The sequence below is a fragment of the Saccopteryx bilineata genome, chromosome 4 (genome assembly GCF_036850765.1).
Source record: "Saccopteryx bilineata isolate mSacBil1 chromosome 4, mSacBil1_pri_phased_curated, whole genome shotgun sequence".
Lineage (NCBI taxonomy): Eukaryota > Metazoa > Chordata > Mammalia > Chiroptera > Emballonuridae > Saccopteryx > Saccopteryx bilineata.
In genome coordinates this window covers 170,007,438-170,023,264 of record NC_089493.1, presented here as the reverse complement: position 1 = coordinate 170,023,264, position 15,827 = coordinate 170,007,438, and the positions used below count along the sequence as shown (strand labels likewise).

General features: G+C 42.2%; 1 protein-coding gene across 1 annotated transcript in view; it reads right to left on the bottom strand.

The window, feature by feature from the left end:
- Positions 1-6,172: 6,172 nt before the first annotated feature.
- The window catches only part of KCTD16 (potassium channel tetramerization domain containing 16), a 257,528-nt gene continuing 247,873 nt past the window's right edge, over positions 6,173-15,827 (bottom strand). Inside the window, exon 3 of the mRNA XM_066272877.1 lies at positions 6,173-7,772. Coding sequence (XP_066128974.1) covers positions 7,318-7,772 — 455 coding nt within the window. The 3' untranslated portion in view covers positions 6,173-7,317. The remainder of the gene's footprint in view (positions 7,773-15,827) is intronic.

The window sequence follows — 15,827 nt, the reverse complement described above, 5'->3', positions numbered from 1 at the left end:
GCTATCCTTAGTGAGGGGATATTCAACTTAAAGTCCACAATGAGCAATTAAAGGCAATGAAATCATTGACTGCTCTAAAAACACTTGCTCCCCTTTTTTTGGTGTCATTTCTGAGGGCACCTGTTGTCTACTACTGATCAGTTTGAAAAACATCCCTGATAGGATCACATGAATTGAAGATACTCTGATAGTGCTTTATAATAAATACACTTAGCTATCATAAGGTTTATGACTTTACTAAAGTTCAGAAACAGAAAGAGACTGAACCAGAAGAGAGAGACCCAGACCATGGGCCTGTCCATCACCACTACAACCCTGAAAAAAAATGACATATTTCTCCACCTAAATCTCAGTGTTCACATCTGTATAAAGAGATAATTATATTTAGCTTCAAATAACCTCTACACAGATGTAAGATGGCACTAATTATTAATTATTATTCTTCTATTTCATCCTATCTCTTGACTCAGAGGTCTCTGTCTACATGGTAAGAATGCCTTGAAAAACTTGAGCCAGCCCTTAACTCATGGTTTCACACTCAGTGCTACTGACATTTGGGGCTGAATAATTCTTTGCTGTGGGGGCTGTCCTGTGCACCGTGGGATGTTCAGCAGCATCCCTGGTCTTTAGTCATTGGATGCCTATAGCACTTGTCAAGTCATGACAATAAAAAATGCCCCGAGGCATTGCAAAAAGTCCCTGGGGTGCAAAATCACCTGTGTGAGGGTCACTGTGGTAAATGCATATAATGCACATGTAAAACACAAAAGATTGTCTCTTGAAATTGTTTGTTTCTCACATAAGACAAACCACTGACCACTGGCTGCAACTGAGGAAAACTGGGAATGATCAATGTGAATCCTCAGTATATTTTAGATTTTAAGACATTATTTTTCTTTTTTAAAATTTTTCTTTCTTCTCCCTTCCTCCCTCCCTCCCTTCCTTGTCTTCTTCTGAGTAAGATACCACTAGTTAACTATATGAAAGAAAATGAGTTTGACTTTTACCCAGAAATCTGTACGTTTGAATTTCACATCAGGAGATCAGCTTTGCTTATTACTCTCAAGGACTGACACACTCAGTACAAACGATCGTGCTAAATTAAAAGCTGTTAAACTTTGTAACCAAAGACTATTTCCAGGCACTCGAATATTATTACCAGGGACATTAGCTATTGATTCAACACCAATTTAAAAATTGCATGTGTGTGTACACACACACACATTCACACTCACACATGCACACATAGATGCAATGATAAAGCAACTCTTCTCCACTACTTGTGCATGGGTCCTGCTTCCACTGGTGATAGATGGAGCCCACATCAGCAGGGAGACAGGCTGAAGTAATGTTGATTTTTATTGTGCAAATGCAGGTAAATTAGCTTAAAGGTCAATGCTAAGAATAAACTGACAAGATGGAAGAGGTCGTTGGAGACAGGAGACTTACTAAATTCTCCAGTCGGGACATAAGTGCTTTTAGGAGGCTGATTAATGGTAAAATCACCGCCCCTGCCCCAGGACAAACCCTTTGGGAGTTGCTGGGCCAGGGCACATTTTTCTTTAGCCTTTTCAAAGTAAATAAAGCAAGGATGACAGTTAAGGAACTAAAAAAATTGTTACCCAATAAACAACACCATTTTTTCACAAACAAGAGGACCATTTTTTTTTAAAGGTTAGGAAGTGAAGGCAGTAAAGGGATTCCACTTGGAACATAGAAAAGCAAGGCAAGCCAAATCAAACTTCACATTTAAAAAAATCTGGGCTGAATAATCTTAATTAGCGGCTCAAGTTCACTAGTTTCTTTAACCATCATCCACTTTCCTTTGGTAGCAGCTGTACCTAACTATTCACTGATGACCCTGACAAGCATGAATTTAAGACATTCGTCCTCTTTCTTGTAGCATGTGGGGAAATGGGACCTCTCCAGTTATTCTGATAGATGGACAGAATCAACTGGACCAAAGTTTCTCTGTCTTACTACTCATAGTACGGCCATCTCCCTGGGTCAGAGTGACTAGAAAGTTACACTTGGTGCCATTGCACAAAGAATATGCCTACCAGTGTGAATTCACTCCTTATTTATTTCTCTTACGTCTATTCTCCCTCAGGGTTTTGCTTCAAGTTTTTAGTTGATGTTGAGCATCAGGATGTTCAACTCTCTTGAGAGCTTCAGAGTCCTGCTTGAGTCAAATTGGATCAACTCAACAGTTCAATGACTCAGGGGCTTAGCAGTAAAATACAGTCAAGTTCACTGGTCAGCCTACATTAATTCTGGTGGATGTTAGTATCTGAAGTCAATGGACCCACCTTACGGGCCTTACACGTAATTCAATTATAGATCACTCTCAAGTTCCTCTGATTCCAACTGCACAGGAGCCTGGAGATAAATGACAACCCATGGGGGAGGTCATTATTTTTATTCCCCGTTGGGCATCATTAGGAAACATCTCAGTCAAAGATGTGCTCCCCTCTACCCAGGGACAAAACGATATGAATACATGCTTTGAGTTAGGTTAAAAAACACACACCGGTAAAAGGCATGAGCACACACAGAATGAAGATAAGATTATGGGGGCAGACAGATGAAATGGCAAAAGAATTGTGGAAATCTATCTTGCCCCAGTCCTGAGATCGTCTTCTTCAGATCTTTTCTCTCAAGATAATGAATGAAGCATGCTTTCACTTATTTGTAGTGGAAAGGAAGTGCCACTGGGGTGCGAGAGGAAGGCTGACCCAGATGTACTCTCTGAAGTAGCAGAGTAAGATGTACAGACTGCCCCATCCAAATGATTTAGAATACTCGCCCCAAATGCAGATTCCTTGGCCCTACTTGCAGTTTCTGAACCAGACTCCCAGGGCTAAGGGTGAAGGAATCTGCACTTTAACAAGTGCAATGCACGACTTTTGAGCACAATGAGTATTAAAAAAACACTGCTAAAAAGTTCGCAATGGAGGTCGCTGAAGGAGGAGCTGCCATTCCAATGTTTATGGCAAGATGAGCCAAACAGACATTTAAAATGAAATTGGCATCCCAATGCTGTAATTATTAACATGTAAGACTCTTTGATTTCTGCAGGGGTGGAGAGCGGTAACCATTTCATCAAAAAATCAGAATGATGAAAGCAATATAAATCAAACCCCTTCTAGCAGGTTTCATGTGGTCTAATTTCCTTGCAGATATTAATCACTGTACAGGCCTCCATGACATCTGCCTCCATTCCAACTCAGAACACAGGATGCTCACTCCGATCTCTTTTTTAATGTGCTCTTTTGACAAGATAAAAGAAAATAAACACATTGCAACAGTGGGCCATTCAAATCACAAGATACCAATATTATCAAGACGTTAAAGAGAGAAATGGTCCATGCTAAACCTATAACCCAGCATGCAAATTGGGAAAAACATTTATCTGCCAGAGTCGTGGGAAGTGGGGGCAGGGGTGGGTGGAAATAACTGCTTTCATTTTCCCTTTGAAAAGTGCTGTGTCAGGTGGAGGTGACAGAGAATTCCACAAAAGATTTCCCAGAGTCTTATTCATTCTGGTGAAGATCGCCTAGAAGACCAAGGTTAGTCAGAGTCCTTGGCATGGTATCTCCCAGGGCATGGTGGAAAGAGCCACACTCAGGTGCTCTGGGTTAATTCACTGTGGCAGCTACAGGGTTGGAAGGTTGAAGATGCAGTGAAGAAAAATGGATAAAAATCAAAGTCTGGTTCCCATTCAGGGAGCTGGCATCAAGTGTATTTGCAAAACACCATGCACACCTTTGATTTTCTCACGGGAGCATGTTTCGCTTCACACAGACAGAGGAGAGTCAGAGAGGATTTTAAAACCCCCAAAAGCAAAAGTAACCCAGAAGCTCAAGCAGTGGCGGCTAAGAGGACCCAGAATACGCAACACGTGTCTGTGCCTGTGGACAAAGACTCCTCGGAACCAAACACGACCAACTGGAAAGTGAAACACTCCACGTTGACTCCTCTCTAATAACTATGCCCCCTGCTCTTCAAATGAATCGGTTGGGAGTAAACATAGCCATGGAGGAATAAAGAGCAAAGGGAACACTTGGGAGATTTGTGCATCGTTCCCCTTTTATTTTAATCCGCCATGCGTGCATTTCCGGTAAGATAGCTGTACCTACACTCACAAAGGATAACATCACTGTGCATTTTGGAAGCCACTTTACTTTGCTGTTTTATGGTCACATCTCTGCAGGGGTAGGGATAGCCCACTACTACAGGATCTAACAGTTTCATTTTCCTGTTTTCCCCTTTCCCTGAAGAATGCAGGACACTCCCTTTTTGCTGGTGGGTAGGAGGGCTTTATAACTATGTTTCTGACTTCAGGAAAGCCAAATACCTGCAGCGAATGACCTCCTTAAGATCATTGCATTTTAGCACTGCAGGATTTCCCAGGATGCAACCTAAATCAGGCTTCTACACCTATGATTCCTCGTTCAATGGATCCATTGGATGCTATTGGTTTCTTCATAACGGCAACTTATGGCCCTTGTCATAACTGATATTCAAGAAGTGAGCCATATATACTGTTCCATCCAGAACTGAACTAAAAGTTCTTAAAACAATTTTAAGTTCAGGAACAGGCCTGAATCACAGTGATTATCAGGGCCACTAGAGAATTTAATCTCCTAACTCACTTACCCAGAACTCATTTCCAATGTCACAGGCTGTGTAGACACCAGTCAAACTAGGACTGAAGATTTCCATTGACCTGGTGCCTCCCGAGTCTTTTCCTGAATAGATAGATCTATAGCCATCTCTATACCAACAGCAAAGCAATGAACACCTGTTGTTGTTTTCTTAGTTAAGTTGGACTATATGGGGTGGGTGTCAGTCTAGAGTGGACCCAGATAAAAACATTGTTGTTTTAAACAGATTTCCTACACCCAGTTTTGTTCACTGGGGGTATAAACAGTGCCTAACCAGAACAAAATTCATGACAGGTCAAGGGACAGAAGTAATGCCATGAATATTTTCTTTGAAATGTTTAACTTATTGAAAGTGTGTAGTTAAAGTAGTGGGTGAACTGCCATCATATTCATTTATTACTAATGTGTCTCTATCTTGATGTCAGTAAAATCAGGTCTGAAATTTAAGAAAATTGGTACTTTGGCCATTTTTATTTAAGTCCCAACTCTTTGAGAGCACTTCCAGAAGGGTCACAGGAACATTTGACTAAAATACGTTTTGAGGATCTCTTCATCAAATTCAACTTCCCTTTGATGTATTAAGTTCCGTGATTCTTTCCAGGATCTGCTAGCATTAGCTGGACGGTATTTTGATGTGGTGCTAAGAAACCCTGAACTGAAAGAGGTAAGACATTTGTTGGCTTTACAAAACTATGTTATAGTTAAGATCAAATGTCTTCAAATATAATATATTGATACATAAAAGAAAACCACTTGAATTCATAAATTATCATTCTCTTGACAACTCAACTCCCCAATGAACTTTCTTTTTCACTTAGGTAAAACTTTAAACTCTGTTCAAATCATCTCAACAAGAAAACATTGGCTGAGTCTATCACACAGGTGTAAAGGCAAGAAGAACAATTCAGAAAGATGTCCGTGTTCTAGTGGGTACTAATGACAGGAATCAAGAAAGAACCTCTTACATAATAAATATGCATCAGTGAAAGATTTCAAAAAGAAGCAACTGGTCATTAGCTTTTCCTCCTGTGGACACCATCCCGTTGCCTTTGTTACCTGTGGTACCAACACGTACACACACACACACACACAACTGAAAAAAAATCAGGAGTCCTTGGCACAAAAATAATGATTGACAAATTATCTTTTCAATTCCCACTGAAATGCATTTAGAATGCTAAAATAAAACCTGGTAGTTAATCTTCATTGACCACAAGTCTACAAAAGAGCTATTGGTACATGAATATATTACAGAGTCACATGGCTGGATGGCTATTAACAGTTTCTTTTTGGCTGTGTCTATAAAGGTCAAGATGTAATCAAGAAAGATAGTTTGGAAAGCCAAAGCCTCAATTTTGAAGCTCATTTATCTAGTTGGGTTGTTCAGACATGAGAGAAATGACAGCCAGTCCTGGTATGGACACAGCCAGCTCCCAGAATCCGAAAGGCAAACACAGCTGGCTAAGAGAAATTAACAATGTAGCACTGTAGCTTTAAAAAGTTACTACTATTAGATGTGTAGAATACAATTCTCTCTTCAACAAACAAAGGGCTGGACCCTGAGTCAAGCGTGAACTGTGTGGTGCTCTCACTTCCACAACCACGTGGGAATGGAGAATTTAATGCGCATTATGTGGACAGTCCACACAATTAAACATGGGCAGCGAGAAGTCTGAACACTGAGAATGCCCAGCTCAAGGTAGAGAATGCCGAGTGTGGGGCCACTTAGTAGTGATTTTTCTGGATATGAGTGTTTGTTTAATACAAAAAAAAGTGTTTCACTAGCTCTTCTCTCTCTCTCTCTTCATCTCTCTCTCTCTTTCTCATCACAGAGAAAGAGCAACACAGTCCAATGGAGCCTGAGGGTGTTAATTTCAAAATAAGGAACCCGATTTCTTACTGAGGAGCGTTATTCAATATTAGAACGTGTTGCCAAGAGAGGCTGGGAAGTCTTCCCAGAGGGTTTTAAGGGAAGAGCAGAGGCTCCTGGGTCTGGGTGTCCTGAGAGAGTGCTGCTGGGAGCAGGGCATACTCCGTGGGGTGTCCAAACCCTGGGGGCACACGCACATGTGTGTGTGTGTGTGTGTGTGTATACATACTTGGTTTTACTTGTGTCGCACAAATCCTCATGCATACGGAGTCAATATAAACTGGCACATAATAGATTTGAGTAAAAAGTCATATAAATCAGCCACCCCACCCACTTCTCCCATAAACAAAAGGAAAAGGAAAATTAAAAAACCAAACATATGCCACTAGGCTAGATCTCTCTCTACCATGTTCTCATTCAAAGGAACGAGGTAGAAGACGAGAGAAAAACCAGTTTGAGATAAATGATTCCCAAGGCCTCTCAGCTACCCTCATGGAGCTGGCTCTCATTAGATACTCAGCACATGGGACCAACTTAACAAACAAACAAACAAACAAATAAACAAAAAAAGATTTTCTTATACTTCCACATCTGGAAAGATATCTACCCTGTGGATTTATGTGTTAAGGTGAATTAGGTAAATAGGCAGTAGTATATCAATGGGTGTTGTGTTCTAACAAACGTGTATTGTTGGTTGTTGTTCTTTGCAAATATGAATTTCTCGTAGGAGGCTGATTTCCAAACGCTTACAGGTGTTTCCGCTCCCACCCCAGCCCTGCCCTATAGGCGATACTTCCGTAACAGTTCAGATTGCCAAGGGTGCTTCCTCTCAGGGAACCGGTCTGGAATTTTGATCTTGAGGAAATCCTGGATGCATTTCTCCAGTTCTTCCTCAATGGAGAGCTTTTCCTTAATAGCTTTTTTTTTGCTGCTCATGTTCGACTCCCTGGAGCCCGAAGTCAGAGTCCGGAGCAGATCGCTCTTCCGCCGCATCTCGGACTGTTGGAGCAGCTGCACGGGGCCCTTCTTGATGGGGCGGTCCAGAGTCTGGATGTTGGTCTGGCGTGTCACCGGCCCGCAGATGACCGTCTCCTGGGGAGAGCTGGCCTCGGACTGGCTGTCGCAGCTGGAGGTGGAGAGGTCATTGCAGGACGTGCCGCTCTCCCCTTCTTTGTCACCTTTGCCGTTCTTGCAGCAGCAATCACAATGCGAGGATGACCACCTAGAAGGCTCACCTGCAAGGAAGCATAGGAACCAAGCCATTAATGCCTGGAGTAGCATAACACCAGAAAACACACACACATACATGCACACAACACGAGCATCCACAGCCCGGTCTTTAGAAGAAGTGGTGTGGCGCCCAGAAAGGCACCCAGCATCTAAGTCCATAGAGGGAGGAGGTTAATAATGGCGTGCTGTGTACAGGGAAATATAGTATATGCTTACACCCAGGCATTGCAGTCAGATAGCCCTGGGTAAGGGTACTCGGCTATACCATTTATAAGCTGGTTATGTTGGCAGACCCCTTAAATTCTCAAAGCTTCAATTTCCTGACCTGTGAGATGAGGATAATGGTTCTCCCACGATGTGGAGTTGCAGGGAGGATTTAGCTAAGTTGAATGAAGTTCTGAATGAAGTGCAGAAGAGTATATAGTAAGCACTCAATCAATGCTAGCCAGTTTTACTGTGACTGATGTTAAACCCGAATTCAAAGCTCTTATGATAGCAGTCAGGTACTGTGGGGTCGTCTATACAAGTTGAATGACAGCTGTCAATCAGGGAAGACTGACTATGTCAGCCCCCACATAAGCTCTGTGCTCTCATCAACTCATCGGATCTCATGGCAATTCTATGAACTCAGTAGCTCCATACTTGGAGACTAAGACCCTGAGAGTTCAAGCAACTTGCTATAGTTTGCTCAATTTGTAAGTGGCAGAGCGAGGTTTCTAATGCATATCTCCCAAATACGACATCCAAGGTAACTAACCACTTTTCTTCAACCTGCCTGTCTCTAAGATTCCTACTTTTCCTTCAAAACAGTGTTCAAGGTTAAAATTTGCAGTGAAGTCCTTGTTTACCTCTCCTCAGAAATATTTGCCAAGTTTTTCCCTCTCTATGATGATTTTTATTTTGTAAGTGTCTATTGTTGCACACATCACATTCGTTAGAACTCTTTTTTACCTTCTTCATTTCAGCTACCACACCATGAGCTCTCTAAGGTAAGCACAGTGAAGTATCTGTTGTTGTAATCCCAAGGAACAGTGTACAAATTCAACAAAAGACTATTCACATAATGACTTTTAAGTGCCTGGATCTAGCCATACCTGAAACTAGCACTACCTGGACTTTCCATTTAAGCCAGTATAAGTTCTTCTCTCCCTCTTTCCCTGAGTCTTGACTCCTGGCACTGAATCCTGTAATTTGGAGGCAGAGTCATTTTTTAGATATATAGTTGGTGACACCCTGAACTAGCAAATCCACAATTAAGGCACAAAGCAATTTCCTAAATATATCAGCCATGGCTCCCAGCTTCGTAGAGTCATGAACCCAATACTACATACTGATCATATATTATACACCATGCACTGCATATAGTTCACTGCCCTTAAGCCATAAAAAATTAAAGGGACACAAAGCCCCTTTATGATAATAATATTGGGGGTAAGGATAATGTAATATCATTACGTGTTTTATAGGAGATCCAATACTGATATGCACTATATCTTATTTTCACAAATGAGTTAGTTACTTTATAATAAGATTCCATTTCATTGCCGTTTTCAAATATGGTCAAAGTCGAGGAAACCTAGAATGGATACTATACAAAAAGTTATGTGCTGTTGTCTGGTACAATGCCTGTCCTTTACAAAACTATTTATAGCAACTTATCCTCATACAGTTTTTAAGAGAGAGTAAAACACAAAAGTCTCATGAATCACAACTCCTAGGGTACCTCTAACATAAACTCATGACTGAGTAATCATTGTACTTATACACCCATCAAATGAAGTGTGCCAATCCAATTAAACAAAGTGAACCACCACAACACTAACGTCCTAGATAGCCCGTCTATTTCATATAAATGTCTTCCATGTGATGGAGACCATTTCATGAGTACCAGCTGGTGACTGAGTGTAACGCACTGGGAAATGGCTGCTGTCTGCCAACCTGGATTTTGAAGAGACTGATTTTCTCCCTTAGAAGGAGGATCTGCCTCTGCCTCTCCAAACCCGGCCATCCCCATTCTAATATCGCTCAGTGGAGAAATTGCTCCATGACTTGGGTCAATCCCATCAATCCAGGATTGATCTACTTTGATCCTTTTAGAGAAGAAATGAACCTTAAAAAAGAAAGAAGAGGAAGAGAGGCAAACAGAAGGAAGAGGAAGAAATAAATGCTGGGATATTCCTGCCTATGACACTAAAACAAGAAGGAAAAATATTTTGGACATGAACCTGCTGAACCAATAGAAATGCAAGCCCTGGGTTCTCTGCCCAAGAGACACCTTCCCCCATGGGCAAGTCATTCCAGTCAGTGGACTCGGACGGAAACCTGCAGCTCTTCTAAAAGCCACTTGACAACACAAACACCATCATGCAAAAGAGCCTTATGTGTTCCCGTGGTCAATTGCATGCCGCCCTCCAGCGGTGTCCAAGCCGAGCACCTGGCACAGACGTGGCTACTTCCTTCCTCAACTGCTAGAAGATAATGGATATAAATGTCAGTGGGATCCTCCAGCTTCCAGGCAAAGGGAAGTATTACTTTCCACTTATTCTAGGCACTATCACTCTTAAAGGGAAATTGAACAAGTTAATTTTAGGGAAGCCTGTTATACTACCACATGCTTCAATATTTTATGAGATCATTTGAATGTTTTACTGTTCTGGCAAGATAATTCATAAGATGGCGTCCGAAGTCTATATATTATATTGAAATCAAGGAAGAAGATGGGATTAATCTAGTCCAGCCAGGGGTGCTGTGTGACAAATTATAGTGAAATTTGAAAAAAAAATCAAATGTGAGGAGATAACTACCCATTTTTTTCTGGAAGCACTGTCTGTCTGACTACCCTATTTCCAAGAACCTAACCACAGATGGAGGTTTGTAAACAGAACGTAGATGTAACATGCATGTGGGTACAGGACATGTTCATCCCTGCAGTCCCACCGACTGCACACCAGTCCTGGTAAGTGTGGAAATTGCAACATACTTTTGCTCCCAATTTGCTGAAGTTTCAATACTGATTATAATAACCCTCTCCATTTGAGGAGAAAATAGGATACAATTGATTAGCCAGATGTGGGGAGAATACCATTTCATTCCAAGAAAAGTCTGATTTATTGATATTAAAAAAGCAAATAATTTAGTGCCTTTTCAGGTTTCTTAACTACTTGCTTGTCAAAGAAACTAATAGCTCTACCTCATGTTAAAATAAACTATTGTTGACTTTGTTGGCTGTTACATCACTTTTGGTATCTAGCACATAATACAGGTTTGCTAAATGCTTGATGAATGAATGCATGAATGAATGAATGAGCCAAACACATATGTTGAATTGTATCAGCTTGACAACATAGCAGGACATATTTCAGACTGCAGAGTTAGAACTCCCAATTTGTCAGCTTGGATAAATTACTTTACCACTCTGTGCCTCAGTTCCCTTATCTGAAAAATAACATTAGTAGCATCTTCCTCATTGGGGTTTTAGAAAAACTAAGTGAGATATTTAATGCAAAGGCATTTCATACCTGATCAGGCAATGGTGCAGTGGATAGAGCATTGGCCTGGGATGCTGAGGACCCAGGTTCAAAACCCAAGGTCACTGGCTTAAGCGTGGGATCATAGACATAACTCCATAATCACTGGCTTGAAGCCCAAAGGTTGCTGGCTTGAAGCCCAAGGTCGCTGGCTTGAGCAAGGGGTTACTCGGTCTGCTGGAGCCCCCCCACCCCATGGTCAAGGCACATATGAGAAAGTAATCAATGAACAACTAAGATGCCACACGATGAACTGAGGCTTCTCGTCACTCATCCTTCCTATCTGTCTGGTTCTGTCAATCTGTCTGTCTCTCTCTAAAAAGAAAAGAAAAAGCATTTCATGGTACGTGGCATCTAATAAGCATTCCATTCATTTGTACCCATTTGTTCCACCGTCTACATGCACAAAACAAATCAGGGCCCTGTTAGATAGGATTATTATGTTTTCACCAGTTCTCGGGTCCGGTTAGAGCATCATGTCAGGAAGGACACTGATGCTAGAGCTGGACTCGTCAGGACAATGTATGTTGTACGTTTAGCAATGCTTGACTTTGGTGAGGGAGCGAGAATAACCACAAGCAGGTACTGTGTCTGGCACACAGTGTGTGACCAGGGGACAGTTTTGGAAGGAAGGTCCCCTGCAGTGCAGTGCTCACAATTTCACAAACGAATGAGTCTTTCAAGATAAAACTTTACTTGAAGGTGCATCAATTAAATTTAAACCCAGAGTCGGGAAGAATTTGTAGTTTGGATTATATGGGGGGAGGGCAGGGAACTCAATTGCCCCAAGTCTTTAGAGGCCAAATCTTCCAACATTTTACAACTTAGAAATACTGAGGACTGATCAAGCAAGCTGTTTGACTGGACTTGGCCCCTTTCCACAATACCCCCAACTGGGGAAGTCCTTACTGAGCAAGAAGAAGTAAAAGAGGAAAGCCTATAAAATGTCTCTCCCCTATAAAAAATTCAAACCGAGCTGAGCAAAACATGACTTAGCAAACTCACAAAGTGCTTATGCATTTTTAAAAGAGGCAGCTCTGCATTCTACGCACTTGCTGGCCATTGGGAACACAGCGCACAGCTCTGACAGCAGCAGCTGGTAAAACTGCTTGCCCTGCCTTCCTGTCAACGATGCGGGAGCCCGCCCGACTGGGAGCGAGGTGGCCAGATCTAATTTATGGGGGCTGCTGAAAGACTTTCTTAGAATCCCGGTTGAAAAGTCAATAATGGCCAAATTGGTGTTTTTCTAATTCTGCTAACCTTGGAAAAGATATTGCAGAGTGCAGACTGGGAGTAGGCAGGCCAGGCAGGCTCCCGAGAAAAAGCCCCCTTCAAATTTGACAGTCATTTTTTGCTTGTGGTTGACCTTTTTCCTTTGTGGACATTGGGCTTTGGATGGGCCCAGCTGGGGCCCCTCATTAAGAGGGGGCAAGTTTGGGTATGTTTGAGACAGTTAAACCATCCATGCAGAAGTCAGGACCAGTCAGGAAAACACTCTGCCTGGTACCTTAACAGGGAGAATTTAATATGAGGAATTGGTTAAATAGAACTGGAGGAGTAAACATGCAAGAAGGTGACCTTGAAGAGACAAAGATAATGATGGCAGGAGACAGCTTCCTGCCGTCCTTAGGGCCAGGGAGACAGAAGCAGATGGGTTATTAGAACCCAGAAGCTTGCAAGAGGTATCTTGTGGAGGGGACCCAGGCTGCTGGTGTTGCTATCTCTGAGAGGTTCTGACTCTGAGGATTACAGAAAAAAAATCGGAAACTAGGACCAACTGTTTCTGGGATGAATCAAAGCTGGGTTGAAGCTGATGAGCAGAGAGCCAACAGGGACCCCTTCCCGGCCTCCTGTCTCATGGAAGGCCCAGGGATAGAACCTAACAGGAAGCCCCCTGGACAAACGAAAAGTGTGACTGGCTGAATCCCACCCCAGTGGCACAGTAGACAGGCTGGGTGTGGCGCTGAGAGATGATGGCTTGTTGACAACACACTCACCCTGCGCAGGGTGCAAAAGAAAAGGTTTAAGACGCAGCTCTCGACCTGCGGGAACTCGTGTTTGAATGGAGGAGCTGGGAAATAGAAATGAAAGAAAACAGCGCCTCGTTCCTGCCCCCCTGCCCTTTCATATACGGTAGGGCTTTACACGCGCTCTTTCTTCCGCCAACAACACTTATTCTCCCGATTCTCACCTGTTTAGCTCCCGGGCTTCGGTGTCACTTTCTCAGGGGGACTTACCTATCTATCTCCTGCCCAACCTCTAGCCGCGTGTGATTATAGTTTATTTGTCTAGTGTCTGTTCCCCACACTGGACCTTAAAGCCTGTGTTTGTCCCTTTCTGAATTCTAATGCACACTCCAGGGCACAGGAGGTCAGGGTTCCGGGCACAGGGTAGAGCTCAGGAAATAGCTGCAGGATAAATGAACGGGAGAATGAACAAACGATGTATAGAGACAGCAATTTTTTTCAGAGCGTGTACAAAAGGGGGATAAAAGGATTACACAGTCTGACACACAAAGGTCATGGGAATGGAAAATAGTTCAGTATAACGCTAGACATTTCATATGCATGTGAGAAAAACATTCTGGGTGACAGAGATAAAGGCAAAATTCACAGGCCTACCCAGCATTGAGAAATTGCATATGTATACATACCTATCATATGTACATATATGTATTTTTTCATCAATCATCACTCATAATTATGTATTGATATGTACAAAAAAAAAACCCTAAAAGCATGATAACACCGTAAGTAAAAATTAACTTCCCTAACCATTCAGGTCCTAGACTCTATTCACAGAGTTTTTCAGTTTGTGAGGTGCGTTTTTCACCTGCGGAGTCGCTAGCTAAATGCAGCCATGCCATAGCATGTGTAAGGCAGGAAATCGTGAATTTTGACTTCCTGGTCTGCAGCCTTGCTCCTTTAAGTGTTTCCTAATGATACTGAATTCATTTTCCAGGTCCTTTTTGCTCTTTTCCTGCTTCCTTCCTCTTTATTGTAGTAGTTCTTACTCTTAGTCTCGGCATTCTGCAGCTAAGAGCATACTCGATGACTCCTGCTCAGAAGTTCTCATTTGCCCTTCCATAGGGACGTTCTGTGGCCCACCCCTTTTCCCACCACAACCTCTTCATCTTGGCCACGCCCATTTTCAATTTTCTTCACCCATTTCTCATAAACTTGAATGGGGCCCCCAGAAAACAAGTCCCCGACAATTCCTCTCAATCAGCACCTAAAGTTCTTTGCCTCCTAGAATAAAATGCACATGCAATTACTAGCACACCCTTCTTTTCCTTTAGAGAACTGCTCCTCTTTATGCCGTGTTGTCCTGAAGCGTCAGTCAAGCACGGTACCCTGCTTAGCCACAAAGGGAGTACCTATGGCCCATATTTGAACTTCTCACCTCCCAACCAAAGTGGATGATTTAGGCATGGGCATGAGATCCTAGCTGGATGAATAAGAGTCCTCGTTGTGGCTGTGACTCTAGGACTTATGGGTAATATATGCTCTATGGTGTGGGAGGTTGCTAAGCTAGGAGGAGTTGGAGAACATTCGTGTAGAGAGAAGCCAAGCAGAACAGGTAAACCTGAGAAACAGTCAAGAGACAAAGCTCTACATCTAACAGCATCTCATATCAGCCCCATTCCTAGGCTTATAATTTTATGAGCCAAGAAATGCTCTTCTTGCTTAACCTAGTGGGAGCTAATTTTGGTTATTTATGATAAGAGTCTTCAACACTACATAACATTTATATGAACACAGTTAATAGCTGTCTAATCTGCTTTTGTCATCCGCTAAGTCCTTGTTCAATTCTATCACTAATGTGGGCCAGTGCTTTGGCTGGGGGGCAAACACTATTACTTTACTAAGCTAATTTATAGGTGGCTTGTTTCTTCTCTGGAATGGTAGCATCTGTGCTGCACTAGTCCCAACAAATTTGACTAATACTCTCAAGAGACATACTAAGGTGTTCTTGCCACCTGTTATACATGGTAATTCCAGTGGTTTTATATAGTGCTGTTATAGTAATACCTTTCCCTCCCAAACCAGAAGCTTAGCATAATAACAGAGTTTATTTGTTGAGGATGTCCTAAATGCCTGTTACTTTTGCTTACCACTTTAACTAATATAATCTTCAAAATAATCCTATTAATGGATGTTGTTCGTCTTTCCTTTTTAAGGAAGGGAAAACTATAGCTCAAAGTGGTTCACTATCTAATCCAAAGTTCTAAAGTTGACAAGTGGCAAATTATGAATTCAAATCCAGGTCGCTTTTGAAACAGAGTCTCTGTCCTTTTTGATGGAGACATACCATGTCCTGAGAATGTTCTACTAGAGATATTTTAAAATACTAATAGGCTTGAGGGATTAAAGTGTCAACTTCGTCCCTTCCGCCAGTCCACTGAAAAAAACTGAAAGTGACTGAATGAAGGATGAAGTGTTGCTGCTGTTCTTCCTGATGGGTAGAGCGTGTCACATCCCACCATCATTCTTCAGGTCAACCAGGGCCACCCTGGTAGCAGTCAGCAGTGTC